This window comes from Osmerus mordax, chromosome 15 (genome assembly GCF_038355195.1).
Source record: "Osmerus mordax isolate fOsmMor3 chromosome 15, fOsmMor3.pri, whole genome shotgun sequence".
Lineage (NCBI taxonomy): Eukaryota > Metazoa > Chordata > Actinopteri > Osmeriformes > Osmeridae > Osmerus > Osmerus mordax.
Window position 1 is genome coordinate 528829 of NC_090064.1, and position 19966 is coordinate 548794.

At 41.8% G+C, this 19966-nt stretch overlaps 1 protein-coding gene and 1 pseudogene across 5 annotated transcripts; one reads left to right on the plus strand and one right to left on the minus strand.

Moving 5' to 3' along the window:
* Positions 1-427: 427 nt before the first annotated feature.
* On the plus strand, positions 428-1899 carry LOC136957944 (C-X-C chemokine receptor type 4-like; annotated as a pseudogene).
* A 5558-nt stretch (positions 1900-7457) lies between these two features.
* On the minus strand, positions 7458-17772 carry sycp2l (synaptonemal complex protein 2-like). Of its 5 annotated transcripts, none has more exons than XM_067251524.1 (28): positions 17604-17772; positions 17349-17373; positions 17176-17264; positions 16909-16997; positions 16265-16299; positions 16018-16160; positions 15884-15936; positions 15736-15781; positions 15556-15648; positions 15414-15474; positions 15186-15334; positions 14990-15050; positions 14041-14080; positions 13897-13960; positions 13639-13688; positions 13524-13569; positions 13106-13190; positions 10257-10306; positions 10068-10167; positions 9821-9873; positions 9594-9651; positions 9378-9485; positions 9120-9229; positions 8796-8890; positions 8626-8725; positions 8042-8100; positions 7857-7911; positions 7458-7736 (listed from the first exon to the last, which is right to left on the minus strand). In XM_067251524.1, exons 1-28 carry the CDS (start codon positions 17673-17675, stop codon positions 7722-7724), a joined length of 2004 nt encoding a protein of 667 aa, XP_067107625.1. In that variant the 5' UTR covers positions 17676-17772; the 3' UTR covers positions 7458-7721. The 5 variants fall into 5 exon arrangements, 4 of the variants coding, with proteins under 4 accessions (XP_067107625.1, XP_067107624.1, XP_067107623.1 ...); XM_067251523.1 differs by having other exon boundaries at positions 13106-13193; XM_067251522.1 differs by lacking the exon at positions 7458-7736 and having other exon boundaries at positions 7779-7911; positions 13106-13193; positions 13524-13688; positions 17176-17261.
* Between the last annotated feature and the right edge of the window lie 2194 nt (positions 17773-19966).

Here is a 19966-nt window from a genome sequence, read left to right on the forward strand (position 1 = left end):
GGAAGTGTATTCTTCCAACCGGGATGAGGAAGTGCATTTCTACCACAGAGACGAGGGGGGAAGGGAACTCATTTGTCCGACCGAGATGAGGAAGTGTATTCTTCCAACCGAGATGAGGAAGTGCATTTCTACCACAGAGACGAGGGGGGAAGGGAACTAATTTGTCCGACCGAGATGAGGAAGTGTATTCTTCCAACCGAGATGAGGAAGTGCATTTCTACCACAGAGACGAGGGGGGAAGGGAACTCATTTGTCCGACCGAGATGAGGAAGTGTATTCTTCCAACCGGGATGAGGAAGTGTAGTCCTCCTACCAAGACTTGTATGGGCTCTGGGGGTGAATGTGAGAGATATTAAACTCAACAGAAGGGAGAAGTGTACTCAGCTCCGCTCAGCAGAGGAGACAGAGACCCAGGCTCCTCTCAATCATGTCCTACTATGAGGTATGCGGCAAGGTCTTATTCAGCTTTGTTGTTGTATTTACGTATCTATGATTTGTAGGTGTACATTGAAGGTCATTTTACAACTGCTCCCCCATGGAAGGTCCCACAGTCACAATGTGGCAGGTCTGTCTAGTTATTTGGGCTTTATCTTTAGATAAAGGATATTTATAAAAAGGATAAAGGATCATTATAGTCTGGAAAGTTGGTCTCAGCAAATAGAAAGATGATTGTACAACTTAAAAAATATATGTTTGGTCAAGAATCTTTTCAGTTCAATTCAGAACAGTCATCATGTCATCCTTTTTTATCAAGGCAAGTTATGGTGGCTTATGGTGAAACTGCTTATTCTATCTCACTTCATCTACTAGTGTCTTTCTATGTATCTCATGACTGTTGCCATCTCTCCCCCCCATCCTATCCGTCTCTCTGTCTCTCCCTCCCTACAGCATATTGTGTTTGACTATGACATAAACGACACTGGTTCTGGCGACTTGGGTCTGGCTCTGGAGGATCCGTGTAACCTGGATCAAGTTATAACCCCTGACCTCAAGAGAGTGTTCCTCCCTGTGGTCTACGGCTTCATCTTTGTCCTGGGCATCACTGGGAACGGCTTGGTGTGGATGGTGCTTGGCTGCCAGCGCAGGTGAGAATAAAGAAGACGATGACAAAGATGTTATATTAGTTTAGTCCTTTAGTAAGTTTAGTTCGTTACTTTGTACATTTTAATCTTTTGAAAAAGAAAGAACGAAAGATCCGTACATTCGTACGGGTACATCTTCACTTGTATTCTCCATCTCCTGATCTAACCACCGAATCTCCTCTTTGTCTCCCCCCACCCCTCTCCTTTCCAGGAGCCTGGTCGCCTGCGGCTCTCTTGGCCGTGTCAGACATAGTGTTTGCCAGGACTTGGGAAGCAGGAGATGGGACGATTGTGTGCCAGCGCTTATACCCAGCTGACAACGCTCCTCTCTGGGAGTCAGTGTTCCACCTGCAGCTGGTGTTGGTGGGCTTGCTGGTACCGGGCCTAGTTTTGCTGGCGTGTTACTGTGTCATCGTGTCCAGGTTGACACGCATCGGGCCTCTGCAGGGGCAGAGCCAGAAGCGCAGAGCTGTCAGGACCACTGTGGCGTTGATCGTCTGCTTCTTCCTGTGTTGGCTCCCGTATGGTGCTGGCATCACTGTGGATGCCCTCATGCGCCTACAGGTCCTTCCCAGGGGCTGCAGTCTGGAGGTGGTGCTGGTTGTGTGGCTGGCGGTGGCTGAACCCATGGCATTTTGCCCACTGCTGTCTAAACCCGCTGCTGTACGCCTTCCTGGGGGCGGACTTCAAGAGGTCCGCCAGACAGGAGGACTCAACACTCGGTCGCCTCATCTCCAGTATGACAAGCCCGCCTCCTAGACGCCCAGGAACCTCTACTACCACAGAGTCTGAGTCATTTAGTCTACACTCCAGCTAACAGAATAAGGGTGTGGATGTAGGTGTGGGTTGGATGAGGGTGTAAATGCTTCGTCCTATATATGGGAAGAGGGTAGTCTGCTGATCCATGACTTTGTCCCTTGTCTGAAAGATAAACGTTTCTTTGTTGTTTTTAAGTTTGTTTATATACAATAAAATTTCGAAATGAAATGTTCTCACTTTTTGTCTTACTCTTCCTGTCTCTCAGAGTTGTCAGTATGTATATGTGTGTGTGTGTTAGTTTCAATTATTTTGGAGGTGTTCACCCTCCCTCCATCCCAGTTAGTGCTGGTAGTCTTGGATGTGTCTATATCACTGTCATCATCATCATCACACACACCAACTATGACTCAACTTTGACTCATGATGGTTCTAAACAAACGCATGTCAAAAGCACTGAAACATATTGAGAATGAAACTAGTTTTCAGACTAGTGGCTTGGACCAGGTGTATGCTTCCTCCTCCTTATTTTAGAATATACAAGGAGCAAAACACATTATTACAATGCCAAATTAGTGCAGGGGGCTCACAAGGACCCGGAGACAGCGCGAGGGTGATGTAATAGACAACGCAGACAACATAGCTGTGGTCAAAACGAATCAGAATCAGAATTGGTGTTTATTCGCCATGAAAGTTTGCACAGACAAGGAATTTACTTTGGCAGGAGAGCCTATCTAGGCAGCCATTTTCGGCACCAACTAGAAAGTTACAGCATAACATGAGGAGAGAGGAGGAGAGAAAAAGGCAACCCCCAGACAATGCTCCCAGAGGAGTACAGTGTGGGAACAGACAAAAACCTCAGCACATAAGCACAACAACATTTACAAAAAAACGTGACTTGCAACGGGAATTGGGAGGTAGACAAGCAGCATCTGGACCTGCAGCCATGGTAGGCGCTGGACACAGACCCGCCAGCCACCCTGGGGAAACAAGCAGGCGACGCGCCGCTGGACACACCACACGCCAATTCTCCCACGCGTCCATCGTGTAGCCAGCTACGAACGTCCCGTCCAGACAGTTAGGTTCCCCTGAACCCGAGCTTATCTTCGAGAAGACGGTGTCAATTGCATTGAGAGACCAGCTAATTAATTCCATGCTTCTAGTTTCGGAGAGTGATGATGAGAGAGTATCTTGAGACAAGAAAAGACACAGCCAAGCAGGGAAGGTCAGGGAGGGGAGGATAGAAAAATGCGACAGCCTTCGTCGAGAACCAAAGGAGCAACCGCGCAAAGGATAGAGAAAATGTTTCACTTTGTTTTTTTAGCATGAAAAGTTAGCACAACATAGCTGTGGTCAAAACGACGTCGATACCACGCAAAGGATAGAGAAAATGTTTCACTGGTTTTTTAGCATGAAAAGTTAGCAAAACATACCTATGGGTCAAAACGACCCTAAGGTAGCACAAGGGTTAAAGACAAGTTCCTTAATGAATGATAAGTTATTAGACCGTATGTGACCTGGTTTCGCCGTTCTATTAGCAGCCATTATGACAGTAGTGTCACTAGAATAGCCATAACTAACAAAAGATCAAATATCGAATCTGTCCGCTGTTCTACATTGCCCACATAATTACGTATATTTCATTCCAAGACTCTGCCGAAACCATAGATATCCTTTGTGTCTGTGCGGTCAGAAATACAACTCCTTTGGCAGTTTCAAAAACGTTCATGGTGCGTGTCTGTTTGGTTGCCAGGGTGATGGCGCAGCTGTGATAGCTAACGACCTAGGCAGAGAGAAAAACGAACATTTACCTAGCATCCACATCTCAAACAAGTTGACCTAGACGCAAAACTATACGTCCAATCCAAAAAATAATATTAAAATAATATTATTATAAAATAATAATAAAAAATATTTTCCGAGACCCAAGACTCTGCCGAAACTAGAGATGTCCTTTATATGTCTGTGCGGTCAGAAATATGTCTCTACCGGCAGTTTCGAAATCGTCTTCCTTCTTGCTTTCTCTGACGGATTTTACCCACCTCTCCATTGAAGTTAGTGAGAGAATTTGAAAGGTTGCTCTCGCTTCAAGGCTCATAGCTGAAAATCTGTAAATGTGAGCTCTTTAGTAGTTACATTGGCTGAAAGAGGACATTCTTTCCTACATTGTAAGGTATAACTTGTTTCTGTAAGTTAAACTACATGAAGGTTAGAGGAATTTGTTTGACAATTTAGTTGAATATCAGAAAAAGAGCAGGCAGCAGTGTGCCACTCTGCTTGCTGCTCATTCATAAAAATCAAGAAGGAGCAAACATTTTAATGTATTTCAAACTGTCATAATTCAAAATTGGCTGAATATTTGAAAAAGTTGAATCATTTGGGAATAGCTGAATGTCTTGTGAACATTTTAAAGGTTGAATGGTGTCTCTAGCTGAAAGTATGCTGAAGTAGTTACGTTTGAAAGAGGAGGAAGCTTTTTAATGATTTGAAAGGATTTACCATTACTTTTAATGGGAGAATAATTTGCACAAAAACCTTAATGACTTAAAAAGTATAAAAGTGAGAAATACCAAAAGTCATAGCCAACATCTCCTGAAGGAGCTGAACGTTTTGATACATAAATTGTAGGAATCGGTGAAAGTATGCAGGACTAGTTAAAGGCCAAAAAACGGCGGAAGAACTAAGAAGTTGGTATAACTAGAAAGTGCATTTCCTGCAGAAAATGCGTTGGAATGCTGAAAGATGAATTATTTGTTTTTAAATTGCATAAAATAGGCTACATAATTATTGTTCAAAGAATAATACTTGGAATGCTAAAGCAGCATTCCAACAATAACTAGAGAGGGTAGAAATTCTGGGGAAATTGTAGGGTGTGCTTGCTTGCGTCGGTTGCACAGGGGTCCGTTTTTGGATGACATTTTTACAACTGATATTTCTGTATATTTTATATAAAAATGCATTATTATTATTTATAAAGATTACATAGATTTAAAAGATTTTTTTTGCTGCTCATTTACAACTGAAAATACGAGTGAAGTGTAGAATGAAATAGATGTCTTCTCATTTCCCCTGCAAGAGGCAGCCTCATCGTTGAATCAAAACGAATACATTTGGCAGACCAGTGTAAAAATTTACCTAATCTCTATGACTTAAACGTCCTTTTAAGTTTTTCCCTTCTCGTGATATTTTAAGGCATTTAGCCTACTCATATTGCATTCATTCATGAATAAAGAACCCCCTTTGAAGATTATTCTACGACGTTACCGGCAGTAGAAGATGGAATCGCGATTCAAACAGTACTATCTGCTAACTGAAAATATGCCCCCAAAAACGTAAATAAGCTTGACATTTATTTAGTGGAAAATTGCTTTCATAAAAAGCTCACTGGTAGCGATCATTGTCAGTAACAACGCCAAGTGCGATATAGCCCTGTGTGGAGAAGCTGCCCCGGTAAATTGTACAGTACAGTAGACTACTGCTGTGTTCGTCTTTGTAGCGATTGCGTTGGTTGAATTTGATTTAACGTTCCGTTGTACGGTTTAGCCTGAAATTAATTATTTTCATGAACATATTGACAAAGTTTAGGCTGTGGCAATGAAGTTAAGGTTAGTAGTTAGATAGACTTTTGATTTAAGTAAGGGGAGTGCCGAACATGTTCTGTCGCCGTTTGACTTCCTACAGCTGTGTAGATGTTTTTGTAGTGTCTCGCGTAGGCTACAGCCTTGCAGTGAGCAACACTGGTTTGAAACCACAGGTAATGATAATTTCACCCACAAATCGTTTACTTGTAATATAATGTCATAATAAATCCTACAACGAAAATGTATTTGTGAGGAATGTTTATTTTAACGATTGAAAACAGATGCATCATAGACCACTGTAGTATGTGTTGCCCGGGCAACAGAGGCTAATGTCATGATGCTAATACTTCAGTGACATTGTAGACACTGTTTCCGAAAGTAGATGTACTTCCTTAATAAAATCAGCTTATATTATACATTACGTTACAATTGTGTGTCATATCACAAAGTAAAATTAGTAAATAGGGGAGTCAGGTGGCTGAGCGGTGAGGGAATCGGGCTAGTAATCCGAAGGTTGCCAGTTCGATTCCCGGTCATGCAAACTGACGTTGTGTCCTTGGGCAAGGCACTTCACCCTACTTGCCTCGGGGGAATGTCCCTGTACTTACTGTAAGTCGCTCTGGATAAGAGCGTCTGCTAAATGACTAAATGTAAATGTAAATAGTTATCACCCTGGCCTCTTTGCTTGTGGCGTTTCTGCAGCTGCCTTGCAGTAAAGCAGTTAGCTTAGCTATCTCCCAGAAGTTAACGAGCTGCTAAACTAATGTTCTGCTAGAGGTAGTCACGCGAGTTTTCGTGACGTTAGTGACGTAAGTAGCGTCATTGACTGGCCAGCAAGTTAGCCACCGTTAGCTTCACTTTTCGCCACAAAAACGTAATTTCCACTTAAACCATGCAACGGAACGTAAATCCCAATAGAAGCAACTCAATCGCTACCAAGACGAACCTTTTGACACCTAGGTTGTCTATGTAGGCCAAATATTGACTGAGTTTTAGGGGGGCAAAAAGAAATAATAATAATATATATGTGAGAGAACAAAGGTTGCGCCCTTGCCGAAGGCAAAGCACACCCAATAAAGAGAAACAGGAAAACAATAGTGATAATGCTTAAAGATCCTGTTAAGCAAATTCCATGATTTGCTTCTCAGTACATTATATACGTGTGAAATGGGTTCCTGAAAGCATGTGCAAAGCGCAAAAACTTTGCACTGAAATGTGGAGTTAAACCGTTGAACAGTTTCTCTTCCGTTTTCAGCTCAGGTTTTGTATAGGCGGAGCCAAAACCCGACCGATCTACGTCACAGCGACCTATCTACGTCAGATCACAGACGGTTGCATTCTGTTACTCAGCTGGTATGATGTAACGCAAAACACTCAGACTGCAGGTAGGTCTGTTCTGATATCTGCAATTGATTTGGCTAGTGTTGCTGTTGTTGCTAAAGGCAGAGATTCAACTCCTTCAGGCGACACGCCCCCCCAGTCTCAAGCAGAGAAGACTGCTGATTTTCTCACGATTTCAAAGCCTAATTTAACATACTTGTCTGTGGGTTTTTTTCCATTCAAATTTGGATGGGTAGTTAACACTTTTCTGTGGTGTGATGAGCTTATATTTTTTTGACTTGAAATTTTTTATTTTTTAAGGACGACTCAAATTTGAGCAAGCTGAATTTTATTTTACATTGAAATATATTCTTATGAGAATTCGGTCTTGTTTAAATTTCAATATATCAAATATTCAATGCCTTTTAAAATTCAAAACAGTATGTTACTGATTTGCTTCCATATACCCGCCCCCAACACTACACCCAGGAACACTAGCCCTCCCCTCCCTCCCCCTACACTACACCCGGTGACACTAGCCCTCCCCTCCTTCCTCCTACACTACACCCAGGGACACTAGTCCTACCCTCCCCCCAACACTACAACCCAGGGACATTAGCACTGGACGTGGATTTACATTTGACAGATTCATGAATATATCAAATCTCCAACATGCATTATCCTGCATTCACTATAAGAATCATACATTAATGTCAGTGTGTTGTGGCAGGGTCTTTTCTGTCTACTCTAACCACAATAAAAAGAGGAAATAGGAGGTACCGTGAGTCCATCCCACTCTGTTTTATTACAGTAATGTTTAACTGAGGTGACCTGAACTTGACATGACATTATTTGTTAATATTTTTTCCAGGGAAACTCAAAACTAAGACACCACAAGTCCAGACAAGTTTAGATGTGTTCATGTGACTGGTTAAGCCTGCCAGCCGACAGGTATTTCCTTCTCCCTCATCTCTTGTCATCTCTACGGAGGGTTTACCTGGGGGGAGGGGGATACAGGCGGTAGAGGAGGACAGGTGTGTCAAACATACAAGTATGCCCAGGTGAAGATTGTAGAGAGGTTAGTATGTCCACTGAATAAAAATGGATACATGTGTACCACAACATCTGATGCCTCGGTCTGGCCATTCTCTCTCGATTCATATGATGTCAACCTGCAGGGGGAACATCGACAACCCAGAAACATGGTCACTAAAATGGTTGAAGGTTGGGATTAGATTGGGGTTGGGGGACTAGATGGGGTTGGGGGACTAGCCAAGGTTCAATGTGGTCAAATGTACCTACCTCTTTTGCTGATGGTCACAGAATAACTTTACGGCCTGGGACTCTCTCTGCCAGAAACTCTACAGGGAGAAAACCCATCACTGAGCTGAACTAAAATCACCCCAACCAAACATACCACACCTCACCCACCCACACACAGACCAAAACCTCAACCATAGAGACATTAGTGTTTCTTGAAAAGTAATATTTTTTTGTCTTTGCACATTAAAGGTAAAAAAAGTTCAAATGACCCACTATTGTAGGCACTTTAAGGACCTGGTAAGCTAGTAACTTCACCGACAACATGGTTGAAAGTTTTATGTTTTCAACTTTGGAAACGTGTGCGTCAATTCCATACAAAAATCTCGCCATCATCCCTTTCTCCAGCTAGCTAGCTTTGTTCACAAAGAATTATCCATGCTCATCCAAATAACGTTTTCAGCTTCAGATACATCCCTACCCCTCAAAGACCACACCTCAACCAAACAGCAGCTCTAACAATTGTTTACTGTTGCTTAGCCATCCATTGTGGTGTGTTACAGCAGACTTGAGCACAGATACACAATGAGCATTAACAATTCCAGTAAAGAACATCCAAGACCGACCACAGTTTCCTTCTCAATGGTCTTAAGAGACAGACAGTCGTCCTCTAGTCGTCCCAACTCCTGAACAACTGTGGCTTGGAAGCGCTCCAGGTGGCCCAACCTGAGCACAGATGGGTGCAGTTAGGGTGGGTTTGAACATAGTGGGTTGAATTTAGGGTGAGTAAACTTGCCTGTGATGGTGGACAGCACTGAGGAGCGAGGAAACGTTTTGCTGGCAGTCTGTCAGAGCCTGCTGGGACTGGGCCTCTATCTGCTTGTACCTCGACTACAGGGGAGATAAACACACCTAGACTAGACAGACTACAGACAACCACGCATTTAAATCTGAGAAACCTGACCAAGCTCCTGTCCAACTAAGTTTAGAGGTGTGTGTGTGACAGAATTTGTGTAGAGTGGGGGATAAAGTAGGTATTTATGTATACATACCGTCTATACCAAAACAGACATTTTAACCCCATGCATCCCAACAATTTTGGTGTGTTTTATGTAATCACAGAGAAGTGTGCTCTCAGTTGAGTTTTGAAGGTCTGGAAGGCAGTGATGACTCCAGAGCCCATTTCAGTCTCTGACTCCGCATCCCCAACCAGAGTTCTGCTCAGTGACTCTTCAGAGACAGAGACAACATAGGTCAAACTACTTTCCTCCATTTCTAGACTAAATATTTTTTATTTTACTGTGTGAGATCTTTATCTCCAGGAAATGTAAATCAGTAGTCGCCAGAGTCTGCCCTAAGGTAAACAAAACAGACTGACCTGCAGCCTCCTCTAGTGGGCTGGAGGGAAACAGCACTCTGGGTTTCAGGCCAGGACCCAACACATTTCTCTCCATCTTGGCTCCAATGGAAGGCATCTCACAACAATCTGTAAGTATAAAATAGGGGGGAAAAAACACTGCTCATCTAGCCCACCAACATGTGGAAGCAGGCATATCAGTTCACATAGCAGCCTTCATAAAATGGGCATACAAACCTGATATTTCTAGAAGTCTCTTCCTTGGTGCTGGTGGGTTCTGGCTGGGTGCAAAGTCCTGAAACAAACCAACCAGTCCAGCAACATCATAAGTACTTACAATGTATGTGTGTCAGTTTGAATTACAGTGTGGGTTGTACATCTACATATGAACTGTATGTTTCTCTATGTGTATGTGCAAATGCATGCATGCATGTAGTTAGCTAGATATGGGTGGCTTCAGGCACCATTGGTGTAGATGCATATTGTTCATCCTGATGGGTTGTTATGTCTGGGAATCCTGTGAGTAAGAATTTTGTTAAAACTCCAGTTTGATGGACAATCTAGACTTCCAGCCTGGTGCAAAACAAACGAAAATAGCATCATTATGGTAGCACAAACATGAATCCCTTTCCATCTTAATTCAATAATCCTCATTAAAATGTTTGTTTGAATATAAAATGGTGAATCAGCAAGAAATACTGATCATCTTGCCTGAGTCTATGCCAGCCATCTTAACTGACTGAGGAATCTCCATGGTTTGGTCTCTGTCTTTGTCAAACAGCTGCTCTAAAATACCTTTGTTGTAGGCAATCTCCGTGAGTGGGAAGAGAGGGCAGCTGTTGAGTTTAAGAGAACAGATATTGTCAACAGAGACTTTACAGACACTATACAGAGACTTACCTTAGCAGGTCTGGTCTCGTCTGTACTGCTGGGAGAAGACAAGGGAAGAACTGTGGTGGGGAAAATAACGTTAAATAGTGGTGTAGGAGCCTAAATAGTTCTACAATGTTATTGATCAATTTAATTATTTGTTTTAAAAGATTTCCCGCAGTCCAGTTTTTGGCCTGATTGTAACTGGGAAATAAGCTACAATGCAAAGTACTGGGGAATGTGGCAGGAGATGCTGGTAGCGAGTTGAGGCAATCCAGTTTTTTTGCCACCAGGACCAACACTAACATCACAGCACTCAATATTACAAACCACTGTGTTTTGAAAGTAGCTCATTTGATTGTGGAAACCTAACTTTGAATTAGTTAATTGTTACAAATATGATCTTCAATTTAGTGGACATTGGACTACACTGGAATAAAGAATAAGCTCAGTTAATGCATAAGCACATTTTCTGTATCAGGATAGCCACTACATGTGAACTTATAGTAGAGCTGAACGATTCACGGGGCAACACCACCAACCTAATTCGGCCCTAAAAAAACACCACAAAGCCATGTACGATTCATAGCTAAAATGCCGAACACCAGTGTGTAAAATAAAACAAAGACCACCCGACAAGATCACTGATTGAAATCAGTGATCACCCCCCCGCCCCCATGGCCGGCCCAAGGCTTTAAGGGGCCTTAAGCAGAATTGATTGGGGGCCCCTCGGTGACGCTGTATATACAGTTAGGTCCATAAGTATTTGGACATTGACACAATTTTCAGCATTTTGGCTCTGTATACCACCACAATGGATTTGAAATGAAACAATCAAGATGTGCTTTAAGTGCAGACTTTCAGCTGTAATTTCAGGGTATTTACATCCAAATCAGGTGAACGGTGTAGGAATTACAATACATTTTATATGTGGCCCCCCCCTTTTTAAGGGACCAAAAGTAATTGGACAATTGGCTGCTCAGCTGTTCCATGGCCAGGTGTATGTTATTCCCTCATAAAGGGAGTTCGTTATTTCATTGACAAGGAGCAGATAAAAGGTCTAGAGTTCATTTCAAGTATGGTATTTGTGTTTGGAATCTGTTGCTGTCAACTCTCAATATGAAGTCCAAAGAGCTGTCACCATCAGTGAAGCAAGCCATCGTTAGGCTGAAAAATCTAAACAAACCTATCAGAGAGATAGCAAAAACATTAGGTGTGGCCAAATCAACTGTTTGGTACATTCTTAAAAAGAAAGAACGCACTGGTGAGCTCAGCAACACCAAAAGACCATGGAAAACAACTGTGGTGGATGACAGAAGAATTCTTTCCCTGGTGAAGAAAAACCCCTTCACAACAGTTGGCCAGATCAAGAACACTCTCCAGGAGGTAGGCGTATCTGTGTCAAAGTCAACAATTAAGAGAAGACTTCACCAGAGTAAATACAGAGGGTTCACCACAAGATGTAAACCATTGGTGAGTCTCAAAAACAGGAAGACCAGATTAGAGTTTGCCAAAAAACATCCAAAAGAGCCTGTACAGTTCTGGAACAACATCCTATGGACAGATGAGACCAAGATCAACTTGTACCAGAATGATGGGAAGAGAAGATTATGGAGAAGGGAAGGAACTGCTCATGATCCAAAGCATACCACCTCATCAGTGAAGCATGGTGGAGGTAGTGTTATGGCGTGGGCATGTATGGCTGCCAATGGAACTGGTTCCCTTGTATTTATCGATGATGTGACTGCTGACAAAAGCAGTAGGATGAATTCTGAAGTGTTTCGGGCAATATTATCTGCTCAGATTCAGCCAAATGCTTCAGAACTCATAGGACGGCGCTTCACAGTGCAGATGGACAATGACCCGAAGCATACTGCGAAAGCAACCAAAGAGTTTTTTAAGGCAAAGAAGTGGAATGTTCTGCAATGGCCAAGTCAATCACCTGACCTAAATCCAATTGAGCATGCATTTCACTTGCTAAAGACAAAACTGAAGGGAAAATGCCCCAAGAACAAGCAGGAACTGAAGACAGTTGCAGTAGAGGCCTGGCAGAGCATCACCAGGGACGAAACCCAGCGTCTGGTGATGTCTATGGGTTCCAGACTTCAGGCTGTCATTGACTGCAAAGGATTTGCAACCAAGTATTAAAAGTGACAATTAGATTTATGATTGTTAGTTTGTCCAATTATTTTTGGTCCCTTAAAAATGGGGGGGCCACATATAAAATGTGTTGTAATTCCTACACCGTTCACCTGATTTGGATGTAAATACCCTGAAATTAAAGCTGAAAGTCTGCACTTAAAGCACATCTTGATTGTTTCATTTCAAATCCATTGTGGTGGTATACAGAGCCAAAATGCTGAAAATTGTGTCAATGTCCAAATACTTATGGACCTAACTGTATATAATATATCATTTTTTAATTAAGCTGTAATTTCATATGCTCTTGGGGGCCCTCTGGGCTCTAAGTAGCCGCTTAGTTCGCTTATGCCAGCTCTGGTCTCACGGCCAATGCGTGAAAGTTGGTAACCCTGTGTTATTAGCCTACGTTTAGCTTTGATTTACCAAAATATTTTCAAAGAGGTACAGGCGGTATGTTCCATTTTCATGAACTTTGTGTGCTATGTTGCTGACTGGAGATCAGTAGTATATATATATATCTATATTTATTAATAATAAATCATATACTAAATCGCAATTGCAATATTAGTCAAATTAATCGCAATTAGCTTATTTTCCTAAATCGTTCAGCCCTAACTAATAGTGCCTTGTGTTCAGTGAGGATACATTATGAAAGTGAGGTATGTGAGTTGATGGCAGGGTGTTGATGGGGATCTAGGTTTAGGAGGGTTGACTTTAGGGTTAGATACAAGTCTTACTCTTCAGCTTAATCTTAGTCCTAGGTTTCTTCCTGCTGTAGTTCAATTTGCTCCGGGGCATACCACCTCCAGCTTCACCATGGCTCTGCTGAGAATCTCATTAGGACATTTAGCAGAATTCTTCAACAATAAGTACTATTGACAATTTCATAAAACAGCTTCCAGAGCACAGCCTTGGTTATTTACATTTAGTCATTTAGCAGACGCTCTTATCCAGAGTGACTTACAGTAAGTACAGGGACATTCCCCCGAGGCAAGTAGGGTGAAGTGCCTTGCCCAAGGACACAATGTCAGTTGGCATGACCGGGAATCGAACTGGCAACCTTCGGATTACCAGCCCGATTCCCTCACCGCTCAGCCACCTGACTCCCATTATCATAGATAGTGTTCGTTATGGCTATTTATAAGACATACAAACCTGCCATGCTGGATTCTCCTTGTTTTCTGGGGTACAGTGGGAGGAGCTGCAAGCCACAGGAAGACATGTTAACACTGAACAGAGTAACAGTTCACGGTCAGGGGTGAAAACGTACCCATCTGAGGAGCCTGACTGACTGAATAGATGACTTTTGGCTTTGTTCACCTGGAAACAGGTAGAAAGATGCACGATTAAGACCAGGACAATGGCTGTAGACTTATGGTGGTGACATATGGGGGGCTGCCTGGTGAAGGGATAGGGGACTGGGGGGCTGCATGGTGAAGGGGTAGGGGGTCTGGAGTGCTGCTTGGTGAAGGGGTAGGGGACTGGGCGTGCTGCATGGTGAAGGGGTAGGAGACTGGAACGGGTATACCTCTGTGTCAGACGAGTTATCAGGAAACTGAAATAAGTCCTGCATCATGACTCCGGATCCTTCCCTGCAAAAAAAAAAAAGATATTGTGGTGGCGACACACACACACTAATACTAGTTGGGATAAGATTTGCAGTGCTACTTACACTGGACAAGCATGCTGCTTAGGTTTTCCTTTCTGGAAGTCTAGGGCAGAGACACACAACCTAGTCATACATTTAAACCTTGGAATGGCTATGATGTGAGCTCTCTGTTGGGTGGCCGAGGGAGGGGAGTCAGAAAAAAGGGAAAGTTCACCCCAAAATCAAAATGATTTTTTTTCGCTTTCAAAATGCTCAAAATTAATAGTAGATCTTATTTTTTTTTATTAATCATTAAAGTACAACAAACCATGATATAACATACAACTCTGACATCACTTAATTTTCTGAAATCATTTAATCAGATTTTTTACATTAATTTGAAAATAAAAATGTTTAATCCCAAAAGAAGGGGGTGCAAATGCTCCCCCTGCATCCACGGTAAAATTGCCTATGACTAATGTTATTTATCCATCCATGTTCTTTTAATTAATTTGTTTTGGTGAGACCAGCAATGGAGATCACTGCCGTCTTTCGAATTATAGGAACTGTATGGCCCTCAGCTTGTGGTGGTCAAAGCGGCAACATTTCTTTGAAAAATTAAACAGCAGTCTCTTTTGATAAATATTTACCTGGTTATTCAACATACCTTGTTGTGTGCAGTTTCATGTAGAAAGAGGCAATCCAGTTGGCAAGTGTAGTTTGGTAGAAATAACATTGTTTCTGCATGGAACTGCTCACATCAAGGTCTGTGGATTCTAGTAACCTTGTCATGATTTCTGAGAATAGACATTGCTGTTGAGTTTCTCAAATGATTTTGGCACTTTGACCACCAAGTGTCCTTCAGTTCTATTATATTAGAGAAATGGCAGACATCTCCATAGCTAATATCTCCAAATCTTGGCAACTCACACCAACACAATCTATATGGAAGAATAGCACTACAGGTAAGAGGAAAAATATGTATTTTGGGGTTATCTGTTAAGGTGAAGGGTCAGGGTTTGTGAAGATGTACCTGTAGACAGGATGTTTATTGGGTCTGCAGGGGATGGCTGTTGTTCTTCTGGAATATATGGCTACAGACAGAATAACATAGCAGTGACAAATTTCACAGTAAATATGACACGTTCCCTGGGTTACCTTGTGTAATGCTACCAGTACCAGTTACCAGTAGGGCAGCTGTGACCAGTAGAACAGAACAGTAGCAGTACCACGAGAGATGAAGCGTGGAACACCATCTGGGCTGCCTCTAGAATGGGCTGACAAGAGTCAAAAAAGATCTGCACCATCCTCCCCTTGGTCTTGTGGTGGCTGATGGCATTGGTCAGGTGAATGGTAAGAACAGTCTGATCATCCCAGTCTGAAGAAACACACACTTACAGGTTACATGGGGACTTCCATTTTGCGGGTTTATGAACAGACCAATTCCTCCATCTTACCTCTGATGCAGTATCTGTACACAATCTCTCTGGTAAGGTGTACTGACTCCCAGAGAGATGCCTGAGGAAGACCACAGAAACTAACTCAACCAGAAAAGCACAGGCAGCCCAACTCAAGTAGGGTATGTGTCCAGTTTCTCACTTCAGGGTCGTTAATAAAGAAGCTGACACAGGATGACCCGAGGTTGAAGTCTATCCAGTACTGTTCCAAGTTGTCATCCTCAGGTTTGAACAGCTACAAAGATGGGAGAGAAGAGACAAGTAGACAGACCAGTTGACGGGGGTCAGAGCACAGGAGGAGCAAGACTCAAAGTAGACATACCTCAGTGCTGTCCAAGAACACTCTAATGCAGGGAAAAGTGTAAACTCTAAGAGAGATGGAAAAGGTGGAGCGGGATTTTATAATATTTAAATATCATTTGAAAACTCATGATTTTGATCATCTGAATGTGTTTTGAGCAAACTCTCACCTTCTCTCATCTCCAAAATAACTGTTCACCTCATTTAGAAAAGTTCTACAATCCTATTATTCAAGAAAGACATTTATTCATAACAATATAATTGAAGTCAGCTATTCCGTACAGGAATCATACAAAAAACGTACAACTTCAAACTCTCCGTCCTTAATAATGCTGAAGGATGAGGCAAAGGCTGGATTGGAGAACCAACCAGTGGCTAGATCCTTCCTCCACTTCCTGGCTGTCATCCGACATAAAGCCTCGGACAGGCTCACCTGCATCTCATAGTCTGCAATAGGAGAACATCAACTTCCTATAGAGATTTTTTTTATGCAAACCACCTGGATGGTTTCATTCAAAATCATTGGAAAGAGAGACTTTACATGCACTTACCCCCCACGTGAAGAATCACCTTGCCAAACTTTCCACTGGAAACGATACACAAACACAGTGGTCTTTACTCTAGTCTGGTGCCATGGTAAAGACCAATGTACCCTACCCACTAGAGGGCAGCAGAACACCAGTTAACAGTATGTTTTATAATACAGATAAGGTCTTGAACAAATAATTGTATACTGAATATACTGTGTACTTCAAGGGCCATCGTGCAAAACAGGGCCATTGTGCAAAACAGGATTAAGGACAGTTTAAGGTTAGATGTGCAGGGTTAGGGTTAGATCTAGTTTAGGTTTCTTGTGAAGGGTTACGGTTAGATATATTTGAGGTTAGATGTGAAGGGTTAGATCTAGTTAAGGTTATGGGGGAGTCAGGTGGCTGAGCGGTGAGGGAGTCGGGCTAGTAATCAGAAGGTTGCCAGTTCGATTCCCGGTCATGCAAACTGACGTTGTGTCCTTGGGCAAGGAACTTCACCCTACTTGCCTCGGGGGAATGTCCCTGTACTTACTGTAAGTCGCTCTGGATAAGAGCGTCTGCTAAATGACTAAATGTAAATGTTATATGTGAAAAAGTAGGATCTAGTTAAGGTTAGATCTAGTTAAGGTTGGGTGTGCCAGAGTAAGACGGGAATCTTTTCTTACAGGAGCAGAGAATGATCTGAAGATAGGTTGAGTTTCTTTCTCTCCTCTCTCGTCATCTTGTCCAGAATGGCGTTAAATGTCCTAATGGCCTTAACCCAGAGAACACCGTAACTCAGAGTTATTCATTATGTACCACACAGGGACCATAGAAAACCAATGGTTACTGGTGCACAGCAAACTACAGTGCAAAATCATATGGTTCCATTGTCCCATATCTTGGAGACTGAATGGTATTGTGAAAGAGTTGTTCTGGGGTCAGATGTTTACCTCCAATCGTAAGTCGAACTTCACCCCAGAGTCTGTCACCACCCCTCCTAATTTCAGTAAGAACAGACTGGTCCACTGTCCTCTACCTGCTCCCCGACACAAAAAACCTGATAAACCACCCTGCAATACCACTTATGAGAGAGACATACGGAGAAAAAAAAAAAAAAACCAACCTTCTATATTGGTCTGACATACAAGCTGGGGAAAAGTAAAGAGATCAGTTTGTCAGTTTAATACAATTGACTTTTGATTCAGTATCATTACTGATTGTTTGAGCCTTAAATTATATTGTGATTAAGTCTTCCATTTATAAGGTGTAGCCCATGTTAAATTTGTCAGTAATCCTATAGTTTCTGTTTTAAAAACTAATTCTCAATTAGTTAATATGCAAGTAGTAGGTATCGGTCCAGCACAGGCCTCTATCCTACCAAGAAGAAGTCATAGAAGGCCTCCAGCAGGGTGTGCAGCTCTTGGGCCCCTCCTCGCCCCTTCAGAGCCATTAGCGCACTCTCAAACCAGCTGGAGATGTGCAGAGGAAAGGGCTATTACACTAAAACTATGTTCATTGATGCAGTTGTTTCATCTTTCCACAGAAGGACCTCTTTTACAAAAAAAATGTAGATACGTTGTTGAAAGATCTACTCTGTACACTAAACAATTAGTCATGAAATAAGACTATTGATGAAGGTTTTTTTTCAGACTGTTGGTTTAATAATAGTATTTAAAACAATGGGGCCAGCCACCCTGAAACCTCCGTTCTGGTGAAAATATGTATTGATGAAAATGTGGACAAACTATGTAACCATTTCCATTGAGGTATTTTCTGAACTATGCACTACTGATCCTTGATTTCCGGCTGCAATTTATATATAAACTATTTGTTTGTTGCTTTGGATGAAAGTGTCTGATAAATTAAATGTTAATAGTGTAGGCTACATTATGAGAGAATATTGACTTGAAAGATTAGAGAGCAATCTAGGTTTAAAACAAAGGAGAACATCCAATCACTCAAACAACTTTAAGATACTGTTTAAGATGGGACATTACGTCATTTCCATTGTATTAAATACACATTTAATGTGCAAACCATTTTCATGTTTCAAATCAAATTTAAAAATGGGTTCGTCACGTGGGAGGTGTGCGTCCAAAATTTTGCATGAAAAGGTATTATATCACAATCAAGGAATGGAGAGAATTTTAAAAAACTGACCATTCTTTGTTTTTCAACATTTGTGTGCAATATCTAGAACTTTAAGTAGGCTAAGCAAGCAAGAGGAATACATTCGATTAATTATAATTCTCCTTGAGTTATAGGTAGCTTGAAGTGTTTGTATAAACACATAAAATGTGATTAGAAGACAATAAATGTGCACCATTACTGGAGACGATGCCCTAATATCCCCACCGCTGACACACACATACCACATCACAGCCATGATTGGGGAGTTAAGAAAACGAAACATAAACATTCCAAACATAATTGACAACTTATCTTCACAATAAGGCCGTGTTTCGCCAAATTTGCGAAGTCTTCCTCCAATTCCGATACATTTTCAATGGATTTTAGAAGCATAGTGACATTGTTGAAACGATTTACATCAATCTCCTGTCAATCACATTTGTTAAAGGAGCAGGGTCATTCAGACAATTATAACTCGGCAGGCCTTTCACTTTCCAGATGATATTTTGGCTATACCGAGGGAACAATACTAACCTTGATGGCTACTTTACTCAGCGTCGTGACCAATGACTTGGACGCTCTCTCTGCGAGGACTGCTGCAGTGATGGCGCCTACGTTACCGCCAGCGAATGCGTTCTCCAAAGCCTTCTCAAACTGATACACACACGTTTTAGGAATCATATTATGCGTGCGTTTCTTTCTCAAACAGTTGATGTATTGAACTGGTAATCGTGGAATTGTATCTCTATACTATTTTGCTTGATCGAAATTATTTAGGCTATTGCAGCCACTAAAATGCTGTTAAAATACGTATTATTTAAGAAAAGCATAATTGATCAACTTAAAGAAGCAAACTCACGTCCATAATGTGCGGCGTGGGACAGATGATCAGATCACAGGTGTAACAAATCAATTAAGTCCGTAAAACACACAAAAAATTCCCGCGAGGTTCTGAAGGTGAAGAGTTCCCTTAAATTGAATGGGCTAAATTTTAAAATGTGATGCAGATTGTTAGAAATGTTGAGATGGACTAGGCTCCTAAATTTCAAGTTCGTGATTTATAAACGGGGAGATTTCGATTGAATAGTCATTTGGAATTCGGAATATTGTATTATTCAGAGAACAAAAGTATAGTATGTTTCTATTGTGGGAACAGAAAAATTGTTAACTATAGGCAATTGTAGGCTACTATATGTCGATACGTTCGTTTGTGTCAGTCATGATACAAACGAACGTCTAGACACCGTCATGTGTATAATCCACGCGGCATTGCAACCCTAAATGTATCTTTCAAATAATTATTTTTATAATAAAACGAATTGAATATGAAGTTTGTGTAAATGACCGAGCCCATTGTCGTGATTAATGTAGCCTAGTGTTTGTTGTTGGGCCGTCCAGTTGTGATGGCTACACGTCAGTGTGCTTCAGGTTTACACACAACACCGCTGATGACTTGGCAGATTGCCTGATAACGGGCGTCTTTGTAGCCGTTAAACGTGTTTATTTCACCTTCTCATATTTTCACATACTTTTTTGCTGACGTATGTGCTAGTGATCAAATTGTTCCACTCAAGCAGGTTTTAAATTGGCATTACTTGTGATTCTCTAGTC

What these genes read in the sequence shown, in the direction of transcription:
- sycp2l (XM_067251521.1), bottom strand. Translation starts at nt 17,675, where the DNA reads ATGGCTCTGAAGGGGCGAGGAGGGGCCCAAGAGCTGCACACCCTGCTG. An exon ending in AGGACGGAGAGTTTGAAGTT is followed by an intron (nt 15,937 to 16,017) that starts GTACGTTTTTTG and finishes CTTGAATAATAG; the next exon opens with GATTGTAGAACTTTTCTAAA. An exon ending in GAGACTTCTAGAAATATCAG is followed by an intron (nt 9,486 to 9,593) that starts GTTTGTATGCCC and finishes TTATACTTACAG; the next exon opens with ATTGTTGTGAGATGCCTTCC.